This window comes from Rhizopus delemar, genomic scaffold, assembly GCF_000149305.1.
Source record: "Rhizopus delemar RA 99-880 supercont3.3 genomic scaffold, whole genome shotgun sequence".
Classification (NCBI taxonomy): domain Eukaryota; kingdom Fungi; phylum Mucoromycota; class Mucoromycetes; order Mucorales; family Rhizopodaceae; genus Rhizopus; species Rhizopus delemar.
This window is the reverse complement of record NW_027137829.1, coordinates 3,046,535-3,074,261: the sequence shown is the minus strand read 5'-3', so window position 1 is coordinate 3,074,261 and position 27,727 is coordinate 3,046,535. Positions and strand designations below refer to the sequence as shown.

General features: G+C 35.7%; 11 protein-coding genes across 11 annotated transcripts; 6 read left to right on the top strand and 5 right to left on the bottom strand.

Annotated features, from left to right (window-relative positions):
• Window positions 1-2,079: 2,079 nt before the first annotated feature.
• RO3G_05387 (60S ribosomal protein L39) lies at window positions 2,080-2,656 on the top strand (the record flags this gene model as incomplete). The annotated part of the gene is made up of 4 exons (XM_067659977.1): window positions 2,080-2,219; window positions 2,320-2,344; window positions 2,445-2,548; window positions 2,608-2,656. The coding sequence occupies 4 exons, from the start codon at window positions 2,080-2,082 to the stop codon at window positions 2,654-2,656; spliced, it is 318 nt and encodes a 105-aa protein (XP_067516078.1).
• A 710-nt stretch (window positions 2,657-3,366) lies between these two features.
• RO3G_05386 (uncharacterized protein) lies at window positions 3,367-4,681 on the bottom strand (the record flags this gene model as incomplete). Its single annotated transcript, XM_067659976.1, has 4 exons — window positions 3,367-4,165; window positions 4,216-4,416; window positions 4,457-4,602; window positions 4,661-4,681. The coding sequence occupies 4 exons, from the start codon at window positions 4,679-4,681 to the stop codon at window positions 3,367-3,369; spliced, it is 1,167 nt and encodes a 388-aa protein (XP_067516077.1).
• A 541-nt stretch (window positions 4,682-5,222) lies between these two features.
• On the bottom strand, window positions 5,223-6,379 carry RO3G_05385 (uncharacterized protein; the record flags this gene model as incomplete). Its single annotated transcript, XM_067659975.1, has 3 exons — window positions 5,223-5,839; window positions 5,895-6,239; window positions 6,316-6,379. 3 exons carry the CDS (start codon window positions 6,377-6,379, stop codon window positions 5,223-5,225), a joined length of 1,026 nt encoding a protein of 341 aa, XP_067516076.1.
• A 1,439-nt stretch (window positions 6,380-7,818) lies between these two features.
• On the top strand, window positions 7,819-9,739 carry RO3G_05384 (uncharacterized protein; the record flags this gene model as incomplete). The annotated part of the gene is made up of 7 exons (XM_067659974.1): window positions 7,819-7,887; window positions 7,939-8,034; window positions 8,095-8,714; window positions 8,771-8,927; window positions 8,979-9,367; window positions 9,416-9,586; window positions 9,646-9,739. 7 exons carry the CDS (start codon window positions 7,819-7,821, stop codon window positions 9,737-9,739), a joined length of 1,596 nt encoding a protein of 531 aa, XP_067516075.1.
• A 656-nt stretch (window positions 9,740-10,395) lies between these two features.
• On the top strand, window positions 10,396-10,980 carry RO3G_05383 (global nitrogen regulator protein; the record flags this gene model as incomplete). The annotated part of the gene is made up of 1 exon (XM_067659973.1): window positions 10,396-10,980. One exon carries the CDS (start codon window positions 10,396-10,398, stop codon window positions 10,978-10,980), a length of 585 nt encoding a protein of 194 aa, XP_067516074.1.
• An 829-nt stretch (window positions 10,981-11,809) lies between these two features.
• On the top strand, window positions 11,810-13,910 carry RO3G_05382 (uncharacterized protein; the record flags this gene model as incomplete). The annotated part of the gene is made up of 3 exons (XM_067659972.1): window positions 11,810-11,903; window positions 11,994-12,085; window positions 12,138-13,910. The coding sequence occupies 3 exons, from the start codon at window positions 11,810-11,812 to the stop codon at window positions 13,908-13,910; spliced, it is 1,959 nt and encodes a 652-aa protein (XP_067516073.1).
• Window positions 13,911-14,794: 884 nt separating this feature from the next.
• On the top strand, window positions 14,795-17,994 carry RO3G_05381 (uncharacterized protein; the record flags this gene model as incomplete). Its single annotated transcript, XM_067659971.1, has 10 exons — window positions 14,795-14,837; window positions 14,896-15,041; window positions 15,143-15,358; window positions 15,426-15,728; window positions 15,775-15,906; window positions 16,027-16,059; window positions 16,108-16,728; window positions 16,785-16,957; window positions 17,021-17,220; window positions 17,276-17,994. 10 exons carry the CDS (start codon window positions 14,795-14,797, stop codon window positions 17,992-17,994), a joined length of 2,586 nt encoding a protein of 861 aa, XP_067516072.1.
• A 669-nt stretch (window positions 17,995-18,663) lies between these two features.
• Window positions 18,664-18,844, bottom strand: RO3G_05380 (uncharacterized protein; the record flags this gene model as incomplete). Its single annotated transcript, XM_067659970.1, has 2 exons — window positions 18,664-18,771; window positions 18,842-18,844. 2 exons carry the CDS (start codon window positions 18,842-18,844, stop codon window positions 18,664-18,666), a joined length of 111 nt encoding a protein of 36 aa, XP_067516071.1.
• Window positions 18,845-21,474: 2,630 nt separating this feature from the next.
• Window positions 21,475-22,394, bottom strand: RO3G_05379 (uncharacterized protein; the record flags this gene model as incomplete). Its single annotated transcript, XM_067659969.1, has 2 exons — window positions 21,475-22,142; window positions 22,199-22,394. The coding sequence occupies 2 exons, from the start codon at window positions 22,392-22,394 to the stop codon at window positions 21,475-21,477; spliced, it is 864 nt and encodes a 287-aa protein (XP_067516070.1).
• A 1,428-nt stretch (window positions 22,395-23,822) lies between these two features.
• On the top strand, window positions 23,823-24,143 carry RO3G_05378 (uncharacterized protein; the record flags this gene model as incomplete). The annotated part of the gene is made up of 2 exons (XM_067659968.1): window positions 23,823-23,955; window positions 24,061-24,143. The coding sequence occupies 2 exons, from the start codon at window positions 23,823-23,825 to the stop codon at window positions 24,141-24,143; spliced, it is 216 nt and encodes a 71-aa protein (XP_067516069.1).
• A 2,293-nt stretch (window positions 24,144-26,436) lies between these two features.
• Window positions 26,437-27,338, bottom strand: RO3G_05377 (uncharacterized protein; the record flags this gene model as incomplete). The annotated part of the gene is made up of 2 exons (XM_067659967.1): window positions 26,437-26,588; window positions 26,639-27,338. 2 exons carry the CDS (start codon window positions 27,336-27,338, stop codon window positions 26,437-26,439), a joined length of 852 nt encoding a protein of 283 aa, XP_067516068.1.
• Window positions 27,339-27,727: the final 389 nt, after the last annotated feature.

Sequence of the window (27,727 nt, the reverse complement as noted above, 5' to 3'; positions counted from 1 at the left end):
CTCTCAAAATAAATTCTAGGGCATAATAATCCTATAGTCTTTATCTCTCTAAGACAGTCTAAAAATTCAAGTTGTTACATGCATTGTGGCTGTACAATTTAGGTTGAAAGCACCAAAACTCATATCAGAGTTCAGATTTTCATGCCTTTTTTCTTGCTTTTAATAAAGCAAAAGTTTAATAATGGTAAAAATCAATACCTAGTAACTAGATTTCATAGGCTAGACACTTGTATATCTCTACCTAATAATTGAACATAGGACCTTTTCAGTAGATTTTTTATCGAATACACCAATATTACATCTTCAGCTCATGGTATAACCGTATCATATTATAAAACCATTCGTAGTAACAATCAAAATAGCCATTTCAAAAAGAAAAATAGAAATAGAACCAACAAGGGCAACTGTCATATTTTACCATGTCACTAGAATACAGTCTCATTGTTTTGAACAAAATCTATACAAATAAGCTTGAATAAAGTAGATCCTGATAGTTAATAACTACACTGAATAATATATTTCAATTAATATCTAGACAATTTATTACTAGCATCGGTTTATAAAACCCTTCTTGTATACGTTAAATCGTATCGGCCGTAACTAGCTTTTGTCCTTTAATTTTAGGCCCTTCTCAAACGAATATAACAGCCTTGAAATCTTTTTTGATAAAAGTATTTGAATTTAGAACTATTGTCCAGTCTCGTTAATGCTTCTTTATTTATATTTAAAGCATTTCAGTAACTACGAACTGTTGGTTTTTTTTTTCTTAACAAATGCCATCATGAATTTATCTTTGTCTTAACTCTTTAGAAATTTCATATTATGACGGTCCCTGATTTATTGAGGAGAGATTCTCAAATGGTATTAGTCTATCTTTCCCTTAAACCTTCCAAGACGGCTCCTTTGTCTTGCAACTTTAACAGTGTTCATCATGTACATGTCAAGAATTCTGTCCTCACTCATATGCCAAACATAAAAATGCTGTTCTTACTTGAAATCTTGTCTTCAAGCCGTTTTTTGCATCCTCATTGTCATCTGAACTCAACAACCTTGACTTCAGCAGTGTGGTCCATCCAATTGAATCAATTGTCAGCGTTGATCCATTCATTCAACAGATGAGCTAGGATGATATCATTATAACAGCAAAAAAAAAAAAAATTATTAGTTGAAATCAATGTTCAGCTTTAAGATAAATCCACAAATATGAGTAGTAATAAGCGGAGATTTTTGATCAATAGTCCTATATACCATATTCCTAGAAACGTATGCTGCAGACTTCTTCATAAAAAACCGCCCATTCGATCCAACTTGCATAGAAGCATCCCATCAATGTAGAAGACGAATATTGCCAATTATGCAGGTTGTCAGAACAAAACAACATATGCTCTTTATTTGTATTCAAAAATAAGACTTATGGAAAGCATCTTTCAAGAAATACTTGTCAAACCCTAAAGATCCTGACTACAACTCAATATTTCAGGATTCAACTACATTTGGACTATCCAAGTATTACATCTTACATTATCATGACAAGTTTTAATCAATGTAAAAAATAAAAGCCCTTTTATAAACAAAAGGATGATCATAATAAATCACAGCATTTGATGCTCATTCTCTTTTCTCTTAAAAGAAGAAAGCTATAGTTTCAAATGGAAATAAAGTGCCTTGTTTTTATTAAATAAACAGGACAATGAGTCGTTTGTCGACAACATATTCACAAGATATAAATACTAGCCTTCTCCTTCTTGCTTTTCTTTAACCAGTCATTAATAATGAAGAGCGATTTACCTATTCAAGCCCATTTTAACCTTATTCCTCGTGATCCTAGTGAAAGGCAACTAATATATTTGCAACATCAAATTCCCACCCATTGATGTTTTGTGTTTTTTGTAGAGCTCCTGGGCTAGTTTGTTGCGTTATTTTATAGTATATATATATTAACAAATAGCTTGAATGAACACATGCTTTTTCTTTAATCCTATTAAAATAAATCATGTCTTGCTCTTTTATTATTTTAAACTTTGCTTCCTAGAAACCTTTCTGCGATCCGGTATGGAATTTGATTGTCGGAGTTATTATATGACTGCTAAAGAAATCGGTAAGATTTCCGACTTGGGGCATGTTAAAGAAGCTCTTCCACTTGAATTAGAAAGCCTTATCCAAATGGTATGTGAAAATATTGAATCAGTTATTGCACCGTCTTTGTTCTTTGGCAAGCAGTGAGATGGATGTATGGAAATGAGTAGTCAACTTGATGATGGAAGATAGATGGATAATGGATGGTTGAAAAAAGCAAATGTTTATGTTGCTTTTCATCAGAATTATTCATGTCCTTGCACACAATGTATACTCATTTGCATAACATTGCACCAATATATGCCTTTGTCCATCAGCGGTGATTAAGTAAAAACTAAAGATTACTTACCATTCTCTATTTTATGTAGCCTTCTCAAAAGTCTTTCATCACCAAGGTTAAGCTCGGCAAGGCTAAGAAGCAAAACCGTCCTTTGCCCCACTGGTTCCGTCTTAAGTCTGACACCAAGATTCGGTAAGAGAAGGATATATATGCATTTATATTGTTTCCGTGCTAACAAAAACATCTTATAGTTGGAATGCTAAGCGTAGAAACTGGCGTCACACCAAGTTGAACATCTAAATTGATGATTGTGAAGAAAAAAGAACAAATGAATCTCGGTTGAACTTTATCATTCAATAATATGAAAGAACACAATAAAGTATAACAAGGCTTTTGTTTTGCTCCCTAGTTGCTTCGTTTTTTGTTACATCTGATTTTTGTGTCTATACTGGGTTTTCCTAATGAATTGTGCATATTCATTATGAGAACACTTTATTTCGAGTTTATACATGATAAGATGAGAGTATTGATGGAGGTAATGGTAATAAGATCACTTGAACAAGTGGCTAAATTTAAGCATGGTTATCTTTACTATTCTTTTCGTGTTTGGCGTCTTGCATCAACAAATGGATTATCTTTTTTCAAAAATATTATGTTTTCTTCAAATCTTTAACATTCGACTCTCTCATCCTGCTCCACTGCTTCAAATCTGTGCGAATATGTATACAATTTGCAAACTTGCTCATGCCATACACATGTCTTTGCCTAATTCGAGCATTTTAGGTAATAAACACATCTGGGATTCAATTACAGTGACAATAAAAGGAACAACGAAAAAAAAATTTTTTTTCCTCAACTTATTTTACAATGATGAATCTCCCATCCTTGTTCTTAGCAAATAGCGTTTTCTCTTTTTCAGGGAAGCGGGTTTTTGCAAAGATGTACACATTGTCGAGTTGGCCATTTGATGTTTCGGCATCAAATTAACACTGAGTAAAATAAGTTTTTATTTATTCTTCTTCACTATCACTGCTTCCATAATCAGCTAAATCTGTTAGTATATTGTTATTTGCTGCTTTGGTTGTAATAGTTCCAGGTGTATTTTTTGTGAGTGTCTTGAGGTTGTTGAGAACTGTTTGTGGGATGATGCCATTGTCTTTAGCTGGTTCCTCCTGTTGTTGCTGTTGTTGCTGTTGTTGGTAGTAATAATATTGATAAAATTTGTCATAATCTTCTTGTGTATAAACATAACCATTGGCCTCTTGATTGTCAGTTTCTTCTTTGTGCTTTTTTGCATCAGCTGCTATTTGCTGTAATTCAGCTTCTGCAGCATCTCGTTTTACTTGAGTAGGCTCTGGTGGTAATTCTGGTTCTTCTTCATATTCAATAACCGTTTCATCCTCAATTTGAGCTTCCTTTTCCTGTGCTCTTCTCCTATCATCTTCAGCATCTAAACGATTGGCAATAGCATTAGGATCGGCTGTAGCCCATCGAACGTTAACAATTTCGTTATTTTCAAGGCTTTGATTCATCATGGCTTCTCTGGCAAACTCGGCATTAGCTCTTGATCTATATGTCACAAACGCAACACCGCGACCCTTCAAGATTCTCACTGTCATACACAAGTTAGGTCTTTCATACACACAAACATGCCACGTAATAATCGTACCTCTTTCTAATGCTCCAAATTGACCAAACTGTCTCTCAATGACCTGCTCTACATTGTCTGTTACAGCAATACGTCCAACATATAATGTACGATTCTCTTTTAAAAATCCACCTACACCACCCATATCTTGACGAAAGTCACTATTGTTTGTGGGTTACAAACACTTTCATTGCAATAAAAATAATCTTACGTAAATTTATCACGTCCAAAGCAATCAATGGTTGTTTCAATCACGTCATCTTTTGTAGGAATTCGATGCCACATGGCACAACGAGGACCTTGAGTACACATTCCCTTTGCAAAAAATAAACAGAAATAGGCATTGGGGTTCCTGGAGCCCGTTGTTTCTCCAGAGTCTCTTGCGATGTTGACTTTATATTTAGGTCGATAACTAATATGTATAAAAAATAAAAACAAGTAAGTACACTCACAGTTTTTTCTCATCTAATCTTATTGTTATGGACCTTCTTTTATTAAAATCTCTTTCTAAACCAGAGTATCGATGGTGCCAAATGTTGTAGGTTCCACCCTCTGGTCTTTTTTCTCTAATGTATTCATCTAGTTCTGCTTGAGATACCTAAGTACGAAAAGCATAAATAATTTGTTGCTTACTATTTAAGCAATTGATACATTACTTGTACACGTGCGGGTCTCATTATGAATTAACAAAAGAAATCTAAAGAAGAAGAAAAAAAAAAAGTAAGGCTTGTCACCAAAAAGATTTCGCATTTTGGAGAATGTCGTTTTGAATGCCGACAAAAATTAATTAACCCACCTTTTTATAACACTCTTTTTTCATAATGATTAATGTAAGTGAAAGCATAAATACATTGAAAAAGACTAAAGTAACAAAGTGATTTGTTATTAGAAGATAAATTCAACTCTCACAAACAAGAATACTAATTTAGACGATGATGCTTTACAAAGCAAGCCATATGAAGATTGCCTACCATGCAAGCTGACAGGCGGCCTTGCTTTTGGAGGTTTAGGTGGATATGCTTTACATCAAGCCTCGGTTTTAAACAAAATCCCAGGAAAACAAAGAACAGCTGTAGGTCTAGGCGTTGCCGGAGTGGGTAAATGACGTTAACTCTGTTGTGTGTGAATTTTAGTTAACCCATAAAATTGAAGTATTTGTTTCAGCAGGTTTATTTAGATTGACAATGTGAATAAAAAGAAAAAGAGGGGGGGAAAGCTTTATATGTAATCTTCTAATTGCTTTTTTCTACTGATTCTACTAGAGGCTCTCTTTCTTTTTGATTCGAGATTTTCATTCTCTTTGTTTTGATTCATAGTCGCGTTGGATTCATTTCGTCCCATGGCTTCCGTAGTAGCAACAGCAGCCGTGGAAGGCATCTTATTCGTATCTTGTCGTGTGCTACGTGTCTTGCTTTGACTTCTTGTTCGTTTTCCTTTGCTCACACTTCTTGCTGTACTTTTGATATCGTTTTTACTTGAACCTTTTGCTTTTTCCTTTATTGCTTTTGACGCAAATCGATCTGGCCTTTCTTCATGGTCAGTCAAAAAACGAAGCTTTTCCAATGACTCGACTACAGGAGAGACATTGGTAACCTCCTTTAAGCTATTGTCCATCTTGGCAGTGATCAAGGTGGATAAAATGAGGGTAGGCATGATATAAAATAAGGCGGATTGAGATTTCTTGGTGTAGTGAACAGCAAAGATAGAGGCGCCTGAACTGACTGCGTAAGCAATCATGGCAGAATTATAAAATGGCTTTTCGAATTCTTCACTTAAATTTCCCTTTTTCCATGCCTTGCTTCTATCAAACCGCAAACAATAGGCAATAAAAATGCCTTTGTCGGCAATGTTGATTAACGGATACCAATCATTCCATATTTAAGCTTTTACCTGGGATAATGATGTCTGTTATGCTAAACAGAGTAAACAGTTGGTTTTCATGCGCTAATTTGTTGAGTACAAATGTTTCGATATGCCTAGGCCATACAATGTTCACTGGCGCATTAGAAAAACTTTCCGAGACACTGATGATTGTTTCCGAACCAGATATCCACAACACATCATGCATAAGCATGCCAAACATCAAAATGGCTCCAGTCCAAAATGAATCAATAGTAAGAAATCCAGTGATATTGATGATGAGACAAATAGCAAATAGGTCACCAATAATCCAGTGTTGGGTGACCGCATAGGCAACAGAGAGGATAATAGAGATCGTGAGGATAAACAGATGAACTAGGGTAATATGAATATGGCATACTTCTATTGGATACATATAAGTACAATGAAGCCTATCCATCTTTCTCGGTACCTTCTCCCTGTCGGCTGAAGCTAAGTTGGTAGTTTTCTATTCTATTTAACCATGTACGAGGCATATTATTTTTTGCAACCAGTAAGATTGTGTTTGAAAATAAAGCGGTAGACAACACTGATGTCGCGATTGTAATGCCTTCATTGATATATTCCGGATCAATTGATTTTAACGCCAGATAAGTATAAAATATAGCAATTGAACCAATGATAGGAAAGGCGAGCGCATGCTGAGTGGACAATACGTGCATCCTTTTGTCTTCTTCAAGCGAGTCACTCCCCGTCCTGTTATTCCCCGTTGAATTTTTCATCATACTTAACGACACATAGGATCCTATACAAATAGGTATCATTGCGAGAACCAATAAGGCTAAAGAAGCACCTGTCGATGTGAGCCAATCATCTGTAGTATTAAAGTAATGTGATACCATTGCTTTTTGATTAATTGTGTATAAAAAAAAAAGAAAGGAAAGCTATAGGAAAATTTAATCTATTTTATACAAAAAAGGCAGTGACGTCAAAATGTTCGCATGAATTACAATCGACTCTTATCCTTTCTCTGTCTTTTTCTTTTTTGTTATCATCTGTTTCTGTTCGATGGATAAGAAGAATGGTATTCAGTTCAGCTCTTCTACTTTGCCATTCATCTTACATTGTGTTTTAGAACCCTATTCTGACAATCAAAGCGTAGGCTATGGAGTAATAAGAAATAAAGCGATGGATGTCTAGAGTAAAAGCATTCAACTTTTTTAAAAGTCAGGGACTTGCAGGCACGTAACTATAAAGCAGCTACAGGCTATGGATAAGAGCATATCAAAAGGTCGACCTATGATTGATAGAGAAGGAATACATAACGTAAGCATGCACACACAAAATGACGCGTTTTTCATTAAACATAAACAGTTCATTGTCACTAGAACCATTTGCTCGATCAAGAAATTCTCTGACCATTTCAACTTTATTGTTGAAGACGGAACTGGCCTGATTCATTTTCAATATTATTTTACCTATAAATAGGGCAACGAAGATGCGAATGATATAAAGTAAGTAAACTAACTGACGTGATAAAAACCAGCTTCCATTCTTCATCACTTAGACTTGAAAACTGTGTTCGCGTCTATGCTTCCTTCAGACTATTCTCGGGCAGATATGTTTATGTGGCATCTTGTGTGCGCTCAGTTGAAGATTACATGGAAGTGATACATCATGAATTGGAAGTGATCTATTGGCATCTCTATTTTACAAAGAAAAACACCGAATGTTAACAGACTGGATTGTGCAGGCATCCTGTAGAAAAAAAGTAAGAGCAAGCACATCATATCCTATTCGCATCCTGACAAATTAAACCATCTCTGACTTTTGTCATTCATTTTTATCTTTACTCTCCATGCTTTCTTGTTCGGTGATTTATTCTGAGTTTCTCCCGTTCCTTTTCTCTCCCTTCTTCCCCCCCCCAGACCCACCCCTCCCACACTTTCCCTCTCACGCATATACTTTTTTTGAAATGTCTTTATTTTCCAAACTAAGACCAACCTTAACACCCTATTGCCTTTTGAGATCCACTGAATTAAGAGTAAATCAAGATGTTTGCTTTACTAAATGTTATTAATACAACCATACACAGAACAAAGCTTATTCCACAGTCACTGTGATTAACGAGAAAAGAAAACAAGCTTTAGAAGGTGGAGGGAAAGCTAGGCAAGAATCCCAACACAAAAAAGTAGATTGAAAAAGAGAAAAGAAAAAGAATTGTGTTTATAAAGATTGCAATAATTATTAGGGCAAACTAACAGCCAGGGAAAGATTAAATTTACTATTGGATAAAAACTCATTTCGAGAGTATGACCCGTTTATTGAACATGACTGTGCTGATTTCAACATGGATCAGCACAAGGTACCTGGTGACGGTGTTGTCACAGGCTATGGCACAATTTATGGAAGACGCGTGTTTGTTTACAGTCAAGATTTTACAGTCTTAGGAGGCAGTCTATCGAGAACGAACGCCAACAAGATATTGAAGGTGATGGATCAGGCCATGCTGGTGGGTGCACCCATCATTGGCCTACAAGACTCTGGGGGAGCAAGAATTCAGGAAGGTGTGGATTCTTTGGCTGGATATGCTGATATATTTCAAAAGAACGTGCTGGCCTCAGGCGTGGTACCTCAGATATCCGTCATCATGGGGCCCTGTGCGGGTGGTGCGGTGTATTCCCCCGCTTTGACCGACTTTACTTTTATGGTTCAAGATACGTCTTATATGTTTGTCACAGGACCCGAGGTAGTAAAAGCAGTGACAGGTGAACGAGTAACGCAAGATGATCTCGGAGGTGCTAGAACGCATACAGAAAAAAGTGGGGTAGCTCACGGTGTGTTTGTGAATGATATTGAAGCATTGCGAGGGTAAGTGACAAAGGGTTATTTGCTTGTCTTTAGCCTTTTATTTTTTCTTAAATTAGTGTTCGTGACTTCCTGACCTATCTACCCTCCTCCAATCATGCTCGAATCCCTCAAATAGAATGCAATGACCCGATAGATAGACAAGATGCCGCTTTGGATACGATGATACCATCTGATTCCAATATTGCGTACGATATGAAAGAAGTCATCTCACGAGTAAGATGATGTGTGTTTTAATTTTTAAATAATGAATGTGTTTTGTTATAGATTGTTGATAGTCACTCTTTTTATGAACTCTCAGCTCATTTTGCGGGTAATGTGCTGGTGGGATTGGCCAGACTGAATGGACAATCGGTAGGGATTGTGGCCAATCAACCTTTGGTGTCATCGGGTGCACTTGATATAGATGCTTCAGTGAAAGCAGCAAGGTTTATACGTTTTTGTGATGCGTTCAATCTACCACTGATTACACTGGTGGATGTTCCTGGATTTATGCCTGGTATGAATCAAGAACATGGTGGGGTGATTCGACACGGAGCGAAATTGTTGTATGCTTATTGTGAAGCAACCGTACCAAAATTGACAGTGATTACACGTAAAGCATATGGTGGAGCATATATTGTGATGAGTTCAAAGCATTTACGTGGTGATTACAAGTAAGATGTCTTTTAAGGGTGACATCATTTACTCATATCAAAGGATAGTGTCGCATGGCCATCAGCAGAGATTGCTGTCATGGGAGCTTCAGGCGCTGTAGAAATCATATTTAAAAATCATAAAGACAAGGCTTTGATGAGAAAAGAATATAAAGAAAAGTTTGCGACTCCACTGTTTGCAGCCAAGAAGGGATATTTGGATGATATCATCTCACCGAGGTAAAAAGAGAGAGAGAGAGAGAGAGAGAGAAAGAGAATGAAGATTAAAATTTAAATAGAGAAACACGTACAAGACTCATAGAACAATTGGATTTGTTGAAGGATAAAGTGTTAAAGAATCCATTGAAAAAACATGGTTCTATCCCACTTTAACTTTCATCCTCCTTTCTTGTTTACAGCGATCTTTTTTTTCACAGCGTCACACACACACACACACACACAGCTGGACTGAAATAGATCGACTTGTCTGATGTTCATGCAATTTTTACTGTCCTCTGATTGGCTCAATCAATAAACAAAAATTTCCAAGAGAAATAAAAGGGTACTATCTTTTAGCCTATCAGGGATGATTCACTGTGAAAAAATTAAAATAAAAAATTTCTCACAAAAATTTTTTGCAACCCTAATTTTGTTTATAACCAAACATATACACAACATATTGAAATCATCCTTGTGATATGATAAGCCCTATTTTCTATCTAAAAAAAAAAAATCAAACTTTTTAGACGAATAAAAATTGCGTGCAATAAGAAAAGATTGTGTTTTGAAATTTATTTATTTTTTCGTGTTACGCATGGGTTGTCAAGGGCAACGAACGTCGTCATTTGATGCAGACATTTCACCACAAAAGAGAGAGAGAGTGAATGAGAGTGAAAAAGAATTGTTTTTTTTTTTTTTTTTTTTTTTCTTCTTCTTCTTCTTTAATGTATTCAGAACAAGTATTGACAAGTCATTTTTCATCTATTTTAAATAATGAGGATACGATCGATCCTTCATTTTTTATATTGAATGATTTTTCAATTCAAACGATGGATGATTGTGGACAGCAGCCAGTATCTCATGTTCACCCACTACAAATACTTTCTCCTTCTGTACATGATACCTTCTTGGCTAGTTTTAGATTAGAAGAAAACTTGAATATAACTCAAAATCAATTCTCTTTGGATGAATCACGTCTTTGTGAAGAAGAGGGGATGAAAAGTTTATTATTTTCAGTGGGTGATGATACATTGAGTGAAGATGAAGAAAATAAAGAAGTGAAAAGAGAAGAAGATGATTTGATTTATAAAAGTGAAGATAGTTTAGATGATGATGACTCTGATTGGGAAAAACCAAAAAAGAAAAGACAATCCTTTGGTTCTTTTACCCAAAAGACTAAATCTAGAAAATCATCTTTTCAAAAAGACGATATCCAATGTTATCACTGTCAAACAACAAACACACCACTCTGGAGACGAAGCCCTGAAGGCGCGGTACTTTGCAATGCATGTGGTCTATTCTTAAAACTTCATGGCGTTGTTCGACCTCTGAGCTTAAAATCTGATGTCATCAAAAAGAGAAATAGAACTGGTAAACGACAAAAGACAAGAAAACAAAAGAAACAAAGGCTTTGATCATCAACACCTTTTCACTCTTTTTTTTTTTTTTTTTTTTTTTTTTTTTTTTTTATTTTTTCTCCAAGAAAGGTCTAGAGTTGTCCAAAATAAAAAAGATAAACTCAATTCACTTTTTTTTTTTTTTTTTTTTTTTTTTCATTATTTTTATTTTCCTTAATAAAAAATAAATAAAAATGCTGGTTATCATTTTTAAAAACTAAATAATTCATTTTAGATAATAGAAACCCTAGTCCATTTTTATAAAGAGAGAAGAGGGATGCTATTTTATGGTCTAAAGCTGTTGATGATCTCAACCTATCCAGTCCTCCTTTCTTCTTTCTCCTTTTTTCAAATCTCCCCTCTTTTCTATCTTCATCCTTTCTCCCTTTCAATCTATTTGCTAGACTATGTTGACCCTCGTCAGTTCAAACACTCTTTTATTTCTACAATAAAAAGGCACGTGCGTCATTCGATTCATGTTTTCATCTTGTTTTTTATTACGCCGATTGTAGTCAACAAACTCGCTTGATTTCATGTAGTGAATTTGATATAAACAAATTGAACCCTTTCTCTTCTTTTTTTCATCTCATTCAACTCAACACTTGACTTTCTTTTATTAAAAAAACATTGAAAGCTGCCAAGTAAATCATGATCGTACCTCGATAGTGTTACACAAGATATCATTGGAAGTGTTGCACAAAAATACCTCATGTTCAAGTGGAAAAAAAAAAATGAAATTTTGTTTCTTTTTTTTTTTTTTTCTCTTTCTTTTTTTTTCAATTCATGAAAAAAGAAGGGGGAAATATAGTTTTCTTTTCTTTATAAAAAATAAAAGAAAGAAAAAAAGATGATGAAAGATAAAGAAACAATTTGGACTTTTGATAATGTTCAAAAATGGTTAATCACAAATGGTTGGAGTTCACTTGTTCATGTTTTCAAAGGTAATGAAAAGAATAAAGAAAAGGATAGATGGACTGATGATTGAATAGAATATGAAATTGAACATGATCACTTTTTAAATTTGAATATAGAAAAATTAAATGATTTATTATACAACATCCAAATGACTTGGTCTGAAAAACAAAGATTATTATCTGCTATTCAACAAGTCAAAGCAGATCAAGTAAAATAAATGAATCGATTCATTCAGACCATCCCCCCCTAATCTACTTTAGGAACAACAACAACAACAACAACAATTACCTTCTATCACCATTCCAGACAAGATCAAATTAAATTCGGATTCATCTCCTATCAACATTTCACCTAATCGCAACTATTTTAATATTAAACAATTTATACCCAAACGTACCTCTTCATCTGAATCCAATGTCTCAAAAATGCTCGAGGCATTTCAACCCAACTTACGACCCATCAAATCAAAACATCCCATCAGTCCACGTATCAGTGCGAATGATCCCGAGATTCTATCCAAATTACTCGGAAAACGAGTCCCTCTTCAGCACACACTCACTCAAGGCAGAAGAATACAGGTCACTATGGACGCTGACATGTTCATCCGGCTTTGGATCAAAGAATGGAGTGACGCAAACAGTATTAAACTCGCTATCCTTCAGAAATTATCCATCGATGTCGATCCATCCTATTTCTTGTATTATCATGAAAATGGCATACAATCAAGTATGAAACCCTATCCATCCACTCTTCTTTTCTCATCTTTTTCTTTAGCTATTCCACTCACTGATGAAGATTTAGTACGTGTATGTCAAACATCGGATGATAACAGAACCAATCGTGTACTCGTCGTACCCATCGAAGGCTATCAATTGGTCTGTCAGCAGAAATCAACCCATGAACCTTATTCTGTTCGATATGTACTCTCCAGTAGTCCACCCTCTACCATCACAGGCTATCAACTTTCTGATCCAGAAACACCCACCATTAAATCCTCTCTTTCCTCAACCGAACTCTGGGCTATCCTTCCTAATCATGACACATCTTTTATACCTCCTATTACTACAGCTAATCCTAATACTTTAATCTCTAATCCTCCTTCACGATCCACCCATCACCCCCGTACAGATCATGCGGTCGAAGGCATCTCACTTTATGATCCACCCACACCAAGAAATGATGATCTGGATTTCAACGCAGTCAAATCATTCACTGGCTCCTTACCAGATCCTCCTTCGCCAATCGAGTCACAAAAGAGTGAGGGAAGTCATGAAGAAGACATGTTTGGTGAACGTCCATCGGTTGAGAAACTGTATTCTAATATCGATCGATACCTACCTGGGCATGATCTCGATAAGGAAATCTTGGTTGAAAGCACCACACCACCCGTCGCATCCTCCAAAAGACAATTAGGTCACAGACCTTCGGTTCGTGTGGTCGCAAAAGAAGCCCACAGACGGTGGAAACAAGAAACAAAAGGTCACAGCCTGTTGAGAAGGAAGAGTACAAAGATGTGGGGTAGTAAAGTGGAGCGAGTGAAACCAGGTGAAGAAGGTCGTATTGTTGCAAGCGACAGACCTGTCCCTACCAAGATGCAGTGGCTCCGTGGTGAATTGATCGGTAAAGGTTCCTTTGGTCGTGTGTATCATGCACTGAACGTTGCCACCGGAGAGTGGATCGCGGTGAAACAGGTGGATATGGCCGTGACCGAATCCGATCGAAGGAATCAGGATTTGAAAGAAGCAGTCGATGCACTTTACCGTGAAATATCGTTATTAAAGGATTTAGAACATATAAACATCGTACAATATATGGGATATGATTGTAATTCGGATGAGGGCTTTATTTATATCTTTTTGGAATATGTACCTGGTGGAAGTATCGCTAGTTTATTGAATCAATACAGTACGTTTGATGAACGACTGACTGCCTTCTTTACTCTCCAAATACTCCAAGGATTAGAATATCTTCATGACAAGGGCATTTTACACAGAGTGAGTAACAAGAGAACAAGGATCTCCATAGTTTATTAAAAACAATAATAGGACATTAAGGCTGGCAATGTACTGATTGATCAAAATGGTATTTGCAAGATTACTGATTTTGGTTTATCCAAAAATCAAAATGACAGCGCTTATGATTCTGTTTCAAATAATTCTACAATGAAAGGCACTGTGTTCTGGATGGCACCAGAAGTATTAACAAACAATTATAGTGCAAAGATTGATATCTGGTAACTGTCTGTAGATCAGTGATATCACAAAGCTAATCATGTCATACAGGAGTCTAGGATGTACCGTGTTAGAAATGCTGACAGGAACACATCCATGGATGCATCTCACCAGTCTTGCAGCCTTATATGCAGTAAGTACACACTGTCTTTAATGTATTTTTATGAATAACACCCTTTTTTCTTAGATTGGCAATCATAAATCACCAGAAATACCTTCTCACATATCAGCAGAAGCAAAGGATTTCTTGGAACAATGTTTTAAAATGTAAGCAAAAAGAAAAAATAGAGAGAGAAAGTTGGTTGACCGAATTGTTCATGATAGTAAGCCTGAGGATCGCCCTACAGCAAAAGAATTATTAAGACATCCATTTGTACAAAATGATGAATCCTTTCATTTTAAGGTGAATAGTGACAATCTATTGAATATCATTTTATTAATTGTGTATATATCATATAGGATGCATTAACTAAACTAAGATCTAAACAATAAATAGAGAAAAAAAAATGTATTGTCTTGTAGTTTTCAATAAATTGATTAGAAAAAAAAAAAAAAACTTTTTGATTTCTTTATTTGGTTATATCACTGCGATCTGTTGAGATTTAAAAAAAAAGTTCTCATCTTTACAGAAATAAGCAGGGCCAATTGCTTTTCTTTTTTTCTTTTTTTTTTTATTAAAGAATAATATGGATCCATCTTTTTATGGAACAGAGTTTCCAGGCCCTTTAGGTACTATAGAGAAAGAAAAGAAGAAAAAAAAAGGGGGGCACACTGATATTTTAAATAGGCAACTTGTCACAGTTGTCAAGTAATAGACCTCTTAATCCTGCTCGCTGTATACACACCATATCACAAGAAGATAATAATTCAGTATTGTCGTTAGCAACTAGCCATAAATATTTATTCAGTGGAAGTCAAAGTTCCAAGATACATGTAATAGTTTATGATTTTTTAAAAAGAATACGTGTTGACAGATAGGTCTGCATAAACAGGTATGGTGTCTTCGTACGTTTAGACTAGTCACTATCTTAAAGGGACATACAGGCAGTGTGTTGGGTTTGACATTATCAGAAGATGAACAATATTTGTTTAGTTGTTCAGGCGATGGAACAGTTCGGGTTTGGAATACGGAAACATTGACGTGTGCCTACCTTATTCAATCATGTCATGATGTGGGAGACATATTCTCGGCTGTTTATTCTGATAAAAGTAACATCTTGTTCTTTGGAAGTCAAAATACAAGTATTCAAGTAGGAGAAGAAAAAAAAAAAAACAAATGTCGTGATTGATTTGTTAAATAACATCTTTTTTTTTCAGTGGTACGACTTTGCTGACCCTCAAACACACGGTTGTGCTTTGGATATACCCAGTGTGCCTCCTTCACCTAGAAAACGAAAGGGAAAGACAATCAACTTTTTTGATTTGAGTGATCATCATGATGAAGAAGAGGAAAAATTACAAGAAGCTTTGGATAAAAATGTGATTAAATGTGTCATTAGAGAAAGAAATGTGTGTGGTAATGCTCATGATGGATATGTTTACTGCTTACTACATGCAAAAGATATACCTAATATTGAGGGAGAGGTATTGATCAGTGGATCCGGGGATGGTAATGTCAAGGTAAGAACGACAAAGGTTGCCTAAAGTGTACAATAACACTTTATAGATCTGGTCGATTCAACAAGGTACGCTTCAGTACGTACATACCTTAAAAGGGAATTCTGACAAAGGGGCCTTATGCTTGGCTCTTTCCGAAGATGGTTATTTGTTTTGTGGTGTGCAGGGTGGAGACGTTCAGGTAGAGTTGTACATATTGTCCGACAAGCATACACACACTAAGATTATGTTAGATTTGGGATTTAGAAACAGTAAAATCTGCTATTCGTTCATAAACTATTTCTCTAACATTCAAACCTAGCATCAAATGATCAGATCCGTCATGGCACACACCGTAAGATTATAGTCACAAAAGAAACAATTGAACTTAAAAGACCTATAGGATGACGTGTTAGCCATCACTGTCAATGGCAATGGCTTTGTGAGTGCATCTGCCGATGGAACCATCAGGATATGGGATGAAGGCTTCCAATTAATAGAGAGTCTTACAGATCATCAGGGCATCGTCTTGACCTTAACAACCCGTGAAAATTGTCTTATTTCTGGCAGCAGCGATCACTGCATCAAATTTTGGGATCTCTCCTCTTGTACGAGCTCATCCATCGATCCCTTTCGAAGACCTACCCTGACGAGATCGCTTCAAGAGATATCCTCAAGTGATACCATGCTGCACGTACTTGAAAAATGGATTGCCATCCGTACCGTCAGCGGGTTCCCTAGGTACATGGAAGAGTGTAGACGGGGTGCTCGCTTCCTCAAAAATGTGCTTCAACAGTTGGGTGCCGTATCACGTATGATACCTGGTGCTCCAGGCCGTAACCCGCTTGTGTACGGTCGGTTCAACGGCAAAAGTAATGGTCAAAAACATATTCCTACCATCTTGATCTATGGTCACTATGATGTGATTGCTGCTGAGCATGAAAAGAACTTGTGGGGAAGCGATCCTTTCCAGTTGACGGGCAAGAATGGTTATTTGTACGGAAGAGGCACAAGTGATAATAAGGTATACATACACACACACCACAGGAATGTACACACCGTTTGACTTGTGTTTTTTAGGGGCCCATACTTGCTTGTATATTTGCTGTGAATGAGTTGTTGAAAGAAGGTCAACTGGATGTCAATGTGATTTTTCTGATTGAAGGGGAGGAGGAAAGCGGAAGTGTTGGATTCTATGAGGCAGTAGATCAAAATAAAGAATTATTTAAGGATGTCGGCTTGATTCTATTAAGGTAAAGAAAAGACATGAAAACTTTCAGTGGCAGAAAAAGCAGTATTTAATCATCTTTTGAAAGTAACTCGTACTGGCTAGGAGAGGATGTTCCGTGCATCACTTATGGACTAAGAGGTGTCGTTCATGCCACGGTATCTATCTCGAATGAACGTGCAGATTTACACTCTGGTGTTGAAGGTGGAGCTGTGTCTGAGCCACTGGTTGACCTTATTCATGTACTTGGCAAATTAGTAGACTCTGATAGACAAGTGCTTATACCAGGTTTGTTAAGTTACAATTGTATGAATAGTATAATGGTTACCTTTTTTTTTGTTAGATTTTTATAAAGATGTTCGACCAGTGACAGAAGCTGAACAAGAACTTTACGATCCAATTGTAAAATGGATGCAAACTTCTGAAGCTGCTCAGTCAAGTACTCGAACTCATCATTCTACTATAGCCTCACCTAATTTAGCTCAAGGTTCTGGTAGTGAAACGGAATGCAAGACAAAAGTCGCTGAAGAGCAGCTGAATGCTCAAGAACTGAAACAGAAATTGATGAGTCGCTGGAGATATCCTACGTTAACTGTCCATAAAATAGATGTGTCCATCAATAATCCAACCATCATTCCTCGAAACGCCAAAGCATCTGTCAGTATGCGTGTTGTGCCTGATCAATCCATATCCAAAATATGCTCTCAATTCTCTGACTATGTCAATCAAGTATTTGCAGCATGTAACTCAGACAATAAGATATCTGTCGAAATCGAAAATGCAGCCGAGTACTGGCTCGGTGATTTAAACAGCAAATATTTCAAAGCAGTGGAGAAGGCGGTTGAAAACGAATGGAAGATGAAGCCACTCTATATTCGAGAAGGTGGATCTATCCCTGCTGTCCGTTGGTTAGAAAAACTGTGTAATGCTTCAGCAGTTCACATTCCTTTTGGCCAGTCCTCTGATCAAGCACATCTACACAATGAGAGAATTCGTTTATTAAACCTTCATGCTGGTAAACGGATCATAAAAAGCTTATTAACAGATTTACCCCAGCTATAACATAGAATAAAAAAAACGCACAATTTATATAATTGATGTTTATACATAGTTTTTGGTTTTGTATTTCTATATATATTTTTATATTACAAGTTAATAAACAAAGTAGAAAAACAAAAAAGGAGGGTCAGAGGAAAAGAGAGGTGTTATTTTCTTTAAAATTAAGCTTTTTTGTTACAGTGCAAGGTGCTCTGCTGCTTTTGTCGGTGGCCATTCATCTTTCTCTCTCAAATCAGCCTGTAAATGTAGCACTCGTTCATATACAACAAACATAATGGCGCTCTGTAAACTTGTCCAAAACACTCTAGGGCCAATGCCTCTAAATAATCCAGCTAGTCCTTGATTTTTATAATTCCAGATCATGCCATCTATAATTCCGCTGTAATGCTTCACGGGTGGATCTACTACAACGGGTTTCGATGTTACTGATGTTGTAACTAACGCCTTCTTTTTGCTACTGCCGCTACCACTATTTCCACTTTGCTGTGTTTGTAACAAGGTTTTCATAACATCCAAGGGGGTCGTGATTGCTCCGGCTATTCCTCCGGCTAATGATCCAGTGACCATATCCACTCCTACCGGAACTTGACCATCATATCTTTTTTGAGCTAGCTTTTTAAATTGTTCTATTGAATAAAATGTTGGGATTTTTTTTTCTGTAAAATGTTCTTTCTATTCCATACCGTAACATGCAAACTGAATAGCGGAATAGGGTACATCTCGTAATATAGTCGCTCTGAAGCCGTGAAACAAGGCACCAAACCCATCATATTTCACAATCTATATAGAATAATCAACCTTTTGGTTTAATTTCAAGTGCAATTTGTATGTGGGTCTGTTTTTCAATTACCATTTTTGTTGCATGCCATGTATTTCTATAGTTGTATCCGCTCACAAAATGTGGATTATTATATCTTCCCTGTAGTTGTAATCTCGTTTTTAATACTTCAGAAGGAACATAAATGACCGAGGCAGCTAGATCCCCAAGCGATCCCGCAGTTAAATGAGATATCACTTCAGGTACACTAGTTTCGTTTAATGTACGTTTTGTCATCTCATACACTGCAAAATACAAAGTTGTACCAGGGACTATGTTTATAACTGTGAGAAAAAAAAAAGGTTGGTTGGGAACTTTCAATTCTTACTTGAGCCAATCATTGCCGGGGTTACGCCTGCGTATAGACCTCTCATTACTCCTTCTTGTTTTAATATCGTTTTATAAGCTTGAACCATACTTGTGTACTTTTGTACTCTGCTATGTGGTTGGCCTTGTAATCTTGTTTTGACTGTGTCCACACTGAATTGGAACAATTATGAAATGTACTTTAAACTTCTTTATTTTTTTACCTGTGCATAATGAAATCAGCTGCTGAACCACCAACACCACCAGCAACACATGCCTACAGATAGAGAAAAGTTTTAGACTGTTTGGATTTTGTTGTACGTGTGTGATTGAATATACATCGAAAAAAGGAGGGTATTTTGAGCTCCCATCGAGACTGATGGAAGGTATTAAGAATGTTGATAATGGTTGCCCGGCATTACCAGGTTGGGGTGGTTGGTTCATATAAGTAAAGGAATAAAAGATGTAAAAAGAAAAAAAAAAAATGCAGAGGATAAGCAAAAGGTTTAGTTGTGTTCTTTCTAAACTAGTGTGACTCGTTCAATCACCACTAACAAAATGACGTATAGTAATTGAGGTTGAAGTAAAGAATTAAAAAGCCAGAAATCCAATCAGCCACCAGATGAATTATAAAAAAATCAAATTTATACCAAATAATCGTAATACTAAATATGCATTAACCAATTTGTTACAGTATCAAGAAGAATATCCTGTAGCTAAAGTTAATTGCATCTGTTTATGATGATGTATTCTCTATTACTCATTCTGTAAGTAATGCATTTGAGTTGTATTGATACAAGTGAAAGGACTAGATTTGGACGTTGTTATATTTGGATTTATAGAATAGACATTTAAAATCATAAAGACATCAAACTTGAAATAACAAAAAAACCAAATACTAATAAACTGATAATAACCTACAAAACATAATTTAAAGAAAACATGAAACTTGCCTATATCAATGAATTACCATTGATTTCATTGTCAGTGGCTCAATAAATCTATCAATCAACTCTCCAAAGACTCTTGTCGCAATCTTTGCTCTTCCGATGTGAACTATATTCATTTGCCGACAAGTATCCCACTCACGACACATTTGCTGCCAAATCTCACCCTTCAGATTCGGCCCACAGTTATTAGTCGAATATTTATAGTGACAGCTTCTCGCTCTTTCTTCAGTCTCTAATCTTTTATTATAAGTGAATAGTTTCTAGACGAGTTATTTAAAGATGCTTACAGTTCGGATCTATATCGTGCTTCAACTTCATCGCTGCATATCTTTATTAGACTGATGAACATGATTAAAGCAATAGAAATGCCCATAATGTGTAAGATTACTCGAATGTAACTAAAAGAGGATGATTAGAAGGACTAAAAGTTTTAAGTTTACAATCAACCTAGAAATAATAAACGGTGCATCCGGAAGAAGCTGATAAAACTTGTTTTTCAAAGTACTCAAGTTGTCTTCTTTTTTCTCTATTCTTCGTCTTTTGTTTGGTGGTTGAAGTGACATGAAAAGAGAAGAAGAAAAAAGGAAAAGAAAGTAGAATAGTCGGTCTTCATAATTTTAGATACTGCAAAGCTCATTAGCATAAATTTTTCTCTTATAAAACTAAACTTTTTTTTTTTGTTAAAGGACAGTGAATGTGTATTACTTTCAGTGTGATGAATCAAATCAGCGTACAATTCATGTTCAATTGTTTTATGAAATATGTCCTTGAAGCATATTACAAAGTTAAATAAAGTCAACAAGTATATTTTGAAGAATGTTTTCATCAAATTCAATAAAATAGACAGGACATTATCGTTTTTTATCAATTCAATAGATTCTGTGCTGTTCTCACAAGTTTCATTATCATTCACAATCCAGTTGGAAGAAGAACAAGAGGGACTAGGTATTATTAGCTTGTGATCAAAAGGATACAAATAATAGATTGCCAAGAAGAAATCGATACACACACAAACACATAAACACGCACATGTTATTTTTCATAAAGGAGAAGAAGGTTCGATCAAAAAGCATAATACACAGGTTGTAAACAATTTGAATTTTCCTTTTTTGGACAATATTTACTATCAATTTCTGTAATCAGATTTTAGAATGAATAGATTCAAATCCAAAGCAAATAACCATGTCCATCTACATTTTACTACATGTTTTCTCTAATCATTTAATATCTGATATAATTTGAAATGTATTTATTGCTTTTTTTTTTCTTATAGACATAGATTTACAAATAGATATGAATAAGGGAGGAGGGGAAAGGGGGCATATCGATATAGAATGGAACCTATTCTTTAAATGTGTGATTAATGATAAAAGAAGAAGGAGAGAGGGGGTATGAATAAGGAAAGTATGATTATTGCTGTAGATTATAAAATTGTTGTTGACTAAGAGAAACATAATGACCTTGTTTGATGTTGGGTCTGTTCTCTTTGATATATGGACCTGCCATCAATGCGTATTCATAACCAGAACCTTGCTTTGGATCATTAGTCCAATAGTTCTTTTGATTCACAATGACTGACTGAGGTGACAGCGAAGGATGATTGAGGGTTAAATTATTCTCAATCGAAGATTTGTTATCGATGGATTCATCATCCGTTTTATCTCTTGATTCTTCTGATCTAATAGAACTCGTACTGGGAGAAGAAAGTAAAGAAGGATCGGATTGAATCGATTTCTTTCTCTTAGAATTACGACTGTCCAATTGAGACAACAGATAACTATTGATCTTTTCTAACTCTTTAATTCTATTCTGCATACGTTCTTCTTTCGTGATTGATCCTCTCACATAATCCAAAGTACGATCGATGATCGTCACCTTGGAATGTCTACTGTCATTTTGAAGGTTAGGAAGGATATGAGCTAGTTGTTGAAATTTAGCATTTAGATTTTCACGACGAGCCCTTTCAGTCGCATTATGTTCAGCTCTCCTTTCAGCCTTTGTCTGGAGTTGTCTACTGCTACCTGAAGATATCAATGACTCTGGTCTATCAAATGGACTGTTTGGATAACTTTGCATACCTAAATCATTTAAGCAAAAAAAAAAGAAAGAATTATTTAATGCCCTATAAACTTACAAGAAGACTGTATCATGGACTGTTGAAATGGAGAAGCTTGAAAATTAATAGATAAATGTGGCTGTGATTGTTGACGATGAGGAACAGAAGCAGCAAATTGAATTGGGATATTTGGTCCATAAAGTCCACTGTTTGGATCGAATATTGGTTGTGATGGAGGTTGAAAACTTGAAGAAAATAAATTATCTTGAGACATTAAAGAAGAATATAAAAAAGAAGAGAAAAGAGAAAATAGATGTTGATTGGCTTTGAAAATTTTATAAAAAAAAAACCTTTTTCTTTTGCTTTGGTGTTACCTTTTTTTATAAAGAACAACTCGGCAAATTTCCAAGATGAGTGTTCCCGAATATATAAACTGAGGGTTCTCGCCCAGGCAAAGAAGGTAGAAAAAGATCTTTTTTTTTGTGTATCATTTGTTTATTTTCTTACTCTCACAAGGCGTTTTAAAGATAGATGTTCTAGGCACTTATTTTCTCATCAACACACACACACAAAAGGGACCCCATGATTTATACTTCCCATGGTTGACGTGAGTCTTTTTTTTTTTTGTATGAGAATTTTACTCTAGTGTTGCCTCTAAACGAGCACTTACAAATTTAAGAAGCTTGCAGTAATAAAATAATTATGAAGATGGTTGACGTGTATCTGAGATTTAGTTTATTCATTTATTACAGGCTTTCCAGAAAGTAAAGTCGCACCTGGTATAAATGAATGTCACACTCAATTAAGAATACATATCGCTATTTTTAAAAAGCAACTATCGCCTCGCCAACAAATCACATTTCGCATTTTTAAAATATATTATCGTACATGCCTTAATATATTTCTTGCATATATAAAGTGCACCGGGTTTAATCGCCTCAGTTTATCTTCTTTTACCACAATTACACCAAATCTTTTTATCATAAGAAGCGCTTAATTTTTATACAAAGGTAAAATGGGAACAATTATCAATGAGTATGACAAGTCCAAGTCTACGGATTATATTGTTGATGAAAACCAGCATCGCCTTGAGACATTAAACTCTTATACACAGTACTTGTCTTCACAATGAGGAGTATAAAAAGGTCATTCTAGATTGTATTGATGAGAACCCCCACCAGCCGTCTTGGAACAACTGAGGCAGGTATTTAAAGGACTCAAGGTATATAAGAGCACTTTGCGTGATTTTGTAAGAAAATATTGCAACTCTTTTTCTCAGAAAAACTCAGTTTCAGCCTGTGAAAAGGAGCAGCAAAGACGAAAGCAAAGAGCACCTGAAATGGATTCATCAGTGAAAAAGACTCGACATGAATTTTACAAAGACTATGTCTTTCTAGATAAATCTGCTTTTGATATTAACACGAAACGCAATATGGATTGATCAAAGAAGGACCCACCTGCAGTGGTGAAATTGCCCAAAATACGATCACAGATAACTACAATCCTGGGTGCAATTTCTACGATAGGCTTGATTAAATACAATCCAAGGCTTCCGCAACCGTCAGCAAATTAAAAGAAAAAACGAAAAGATGGCGCAGTGCATATAAGCAAAGGGACAGTAACAGGACGTCAAATTTGTTTTCTAAAGGCTACAATGGATGAAATTGACTAGTATCCGCACATGAAGGTCTACTGCCTAGTCATGGATAACGTCCCTATTCATATTTTTGAAGATATAGCCAAATATATCGTATCCCAAGGATACCGTTGTGCTTATTTGCCTTCATACTCCTCCAAACTTAGGCTAATTGATCAATTTTGGTCAGTGGTTAAGAGTAAAGTAAAACACGATAAGTTTCTGGAAAAGGATGCACTGACAATGAGAATAAGCGAGGCTCCTAACAGCTTGAAGTTGAACATGTACAATATCCTGTCGATAGTCAATGATACAGCTTATAAGGATATAGATTATTATACCCATATGAGTATTTCTGGTGGAGCCAAATTAATGAACTCTAACTGATTAAAATATAACTCAATATAGTTATTGGTAATAATGGCGCATCTTACTACAAGAATAAACCAGTGTAACAACCTGCACGTTAAAAATAAACCATTGTGTTTTCTATTCCAAAACAGATTTGGCTTACTGAGCTTTGCAGTCCCTGTGCGTCCTCTCTTTTGATTGTTCTCAAGCAGCGAAGACATTTACATTAATACGTTGTCTACATCAAGCAGAACGTATTCAGGTTTTCGTAAAGCAATGTTATCTAGTATTTATTGCAACAGTCAAATGTATCACAGGACCAGGCATTTATACGTTAGTCACACATTGTGTGTTACATACTACTTCTTTTCATCGGGTTATCTTTGACATGATGCTTCTTTCCTCTTCATTATTTGCCTTTCTGTTGGATGATATTAAAAGAATTGAAGATTGTGATTAGAAAAAACTTGAAGGTGTCAGGAGACATATGGCTGTTTGGAAAACTAGTGACTTCTCCCTTCTCCATGCAAGTTAGTCATGAGCTATACGCTTTTGGTCTAAATGCTTCATTATTTGTTTTTGTACTAAACACAACAACATACTTCAATCACAGATGCCAGCACCTGGTCTTTTAACTACTCCTGCCATCCAAGTGAATGTATCGGATGTCTCACCGAACAACTTATCAGATCTCTCCTCGAAAAACATGTCGAACAACTCTTTAAATCACTCTCTGAACCATTTATCAGACTCCCAATCAAGCCACCCATCAAGTCTTTCCTTGAATATGATCGATTGCCCTAATTTGGATGCAAACAGCAATGAATCGTATGCCTCATGGCCAAGCTTGGAAAATATTATAAGAGAGAATGCAATGCGAGAAGCCTATGCAAAACTTTCTGCAGATCAAAGAACAAACAGTAATGGAAAGGAAGTCTACCCGTTTGTCTACATCTCATTTGCAGAAAGTAGACAAAAGCTTCTCGTGTTTGCTGGTTTTTTAATTGCTCATTTGGGTGTGTTTGCATTTTTATTTCAAGTTTTTGACGACAGAGGAGTCATCATGCAAGTCTGTTGCTATTCTCAGTTAGGTCTACTCTTACTGTGCTTTGTTTTTTATATTGGTTCCTATATTTTGGATGCTCTAACTTTTTACAATGCAAAACGAATAATAGATGGAGCCTTCAAACCCAACGACAACATTATTATATATTTGTGCAGCACAGACAGGTGCGAAAGAATATCCGAAATTTTCAGTCAGCAAAACGTATTGGCTGATTCAAATGATTTCCTTCATTCGATTTACTCTGGTATTCTAGATAGTCTTTTTGCTGCTTCACTGGCAGCACTAGAAAGCCTCACCATAGCATACATTTATAATAATGTGTCAAAACAATTATAAGCGCGCCATTTTATTTATTGTCACAATCACTCCTGATTTTCATTCCATTGGCGGGAATCAGGAATTTTCAACATGTTTAAATAAAAGAATTGATGCGATAACTTATAGTGCTGAGTGAGGGGTAGATAGAAGTACCAATCAGAGAAATTCTGTTGATTCGTGCAATCTGCTAATGAAAAAAATGTGGATTGACCCTGAACTGTGCACCAAAAATGAGTGAACAATCATTCTTGGATCAGCACGACATCAATTTACTCTTGGTGCGATTTTACTTTCTGGAAAAGACAATAAACAATGTTTTCAGGAGTAAAAAAAATATTTATTCTTTTATTGCTAGTCTGACAAAATATAGTGATGATTGTTATTTGAATTATTGATGGTCCTGAGTGTGTTAATGACCGGTGCTTGAAATTTAAAGTTACTGCGTTCAGTTGAGTTCACGCTTAGTTTTACCACGGCACGACAAGGGGGTTAAAAATATGGTTTGAATTGAATAGGTTTCACACAGTAAACATTATTAAAATAAAGGAGAAAAGAAAAAAAAATCTAGAAACAGATCTCTGTGACTATAAATGGCATTTAAATTTCAATAGGCTATTGTCACACAATGCTTTATATCAAAAGTGGACCGTGCTTATATAAAATGGTTTTCTTTTATTTTGTAAAATAGACAAGGTTATGCTGTACATACAAATAACGGTTTTTAAAGTATCAACTAGACCATCATTCTCCCCTTTTATTTATATAAAAAGGAGAGAAAAGGTTTGTAATGATTTGACAAATAAAAGAGAGAGAGAGAGAGAGAGAGACATAAAGAGTATAAAGGGCATGCAAAAAAAGTAAACAAACAATAGTGGTATAATATGATATAATGCGAAATAGTATAAAAGAGAAAGGAACCCAAAATGTTGCTTAGTTGTTATGTTGTTAATAAGCAGGCATAAAGTTATTAAAAGTATTTCGATGAGTAGAGTTGCTGATTTTGTCTTTTCCTGTATGTCGATGGATACGAATGTGTTGATTCAAATTATCAGAACGAGAGAATCGTTTAGAACAGTTTTGGTAGGGACATTCATAAGCTATAGACTAGTAAGTACACTATACTCGATAAGTTATAAACATGTCTTACGTTTTTCCAAAGTATGAATAGAACGAATATGACGTTTCAAATGTTCAGATCTCTTGAAAACCTTACCACATTCATCGTGTGTACAAGTAAAGACTTTTTGACCAGCAACGCTAGGACTATTGGACACCCTACGGCCTCTTGAACGCTTCACGGATGACTTGGCCGCAGTCACCTTACTCGGACGACGTGTAGATGGTGGACTGACGGATGATGAACTATCAGCTGAGGAAGATGAACAAGCAGAAGAGGCTCTTTCACGGAAAATGCCATCTACATCCAAAGAACCACACAGATGATTACTCAAATAGGCTTGAGGAGAATACATGTCGATGGCAGGATTAGCGTACATGAATGGAGAACGATTACCGCTAGTTTGTTGCATATTTGCTGTAAGCCAAGGATGAATTGCAGTCGAATAACTGTAATCAGAATCCAATTGAGGGAGTTCGACAATTGTACTTGGCCGCCTTTTATCAAGTGGATGATAGTCTTCGTAGCCACTAAAAGGGCTAGGTGTTTGCTGCTGCTGTTCTTGATCAGATTCACTAGAAGATAAGAGACCAGTAAAATAACTAGGGCGACGGCTGTAATTCATACTGTCGTGGCTTCCATAGTTGTTTAAGCATTGATCAATCTCAATTTCTGGTGGAGTCAACTGAGTAGGAGCAAATGAAGTTTGATAGGAAGTATTGGAGTACATGTCTATTGGATTAATTGAGCTTTTGATACAATCTCATACCATCATTGTTATTTACCAATAATAAAAAAAGTCTTTGTCTAAAAGGGTCTTTTTTTTTGGGAATAAAATTAGGGAAGGTGATTGGGTAAAGCGAGTGAATGAATATAAAACGAACGTTTTTTTTTTTTTTTCTCTTCTTGCAAGAAAAAAAGAATGAATGAGATAAAGAAGAAGAAGAAAAAGTAGAAAAGTTGAATATACTTTTATATAGATGCTCTTCATGATGCATGAAGACAACTAACGTTGTTTATACTAAAAATAAATAAACCAATGAAAAACAAAGTCCCTTTCTGCCCCTATCTGTGTCTTGTCACACAAAACTTTTGATCTCCTTTATTCAGCTTTTTGTT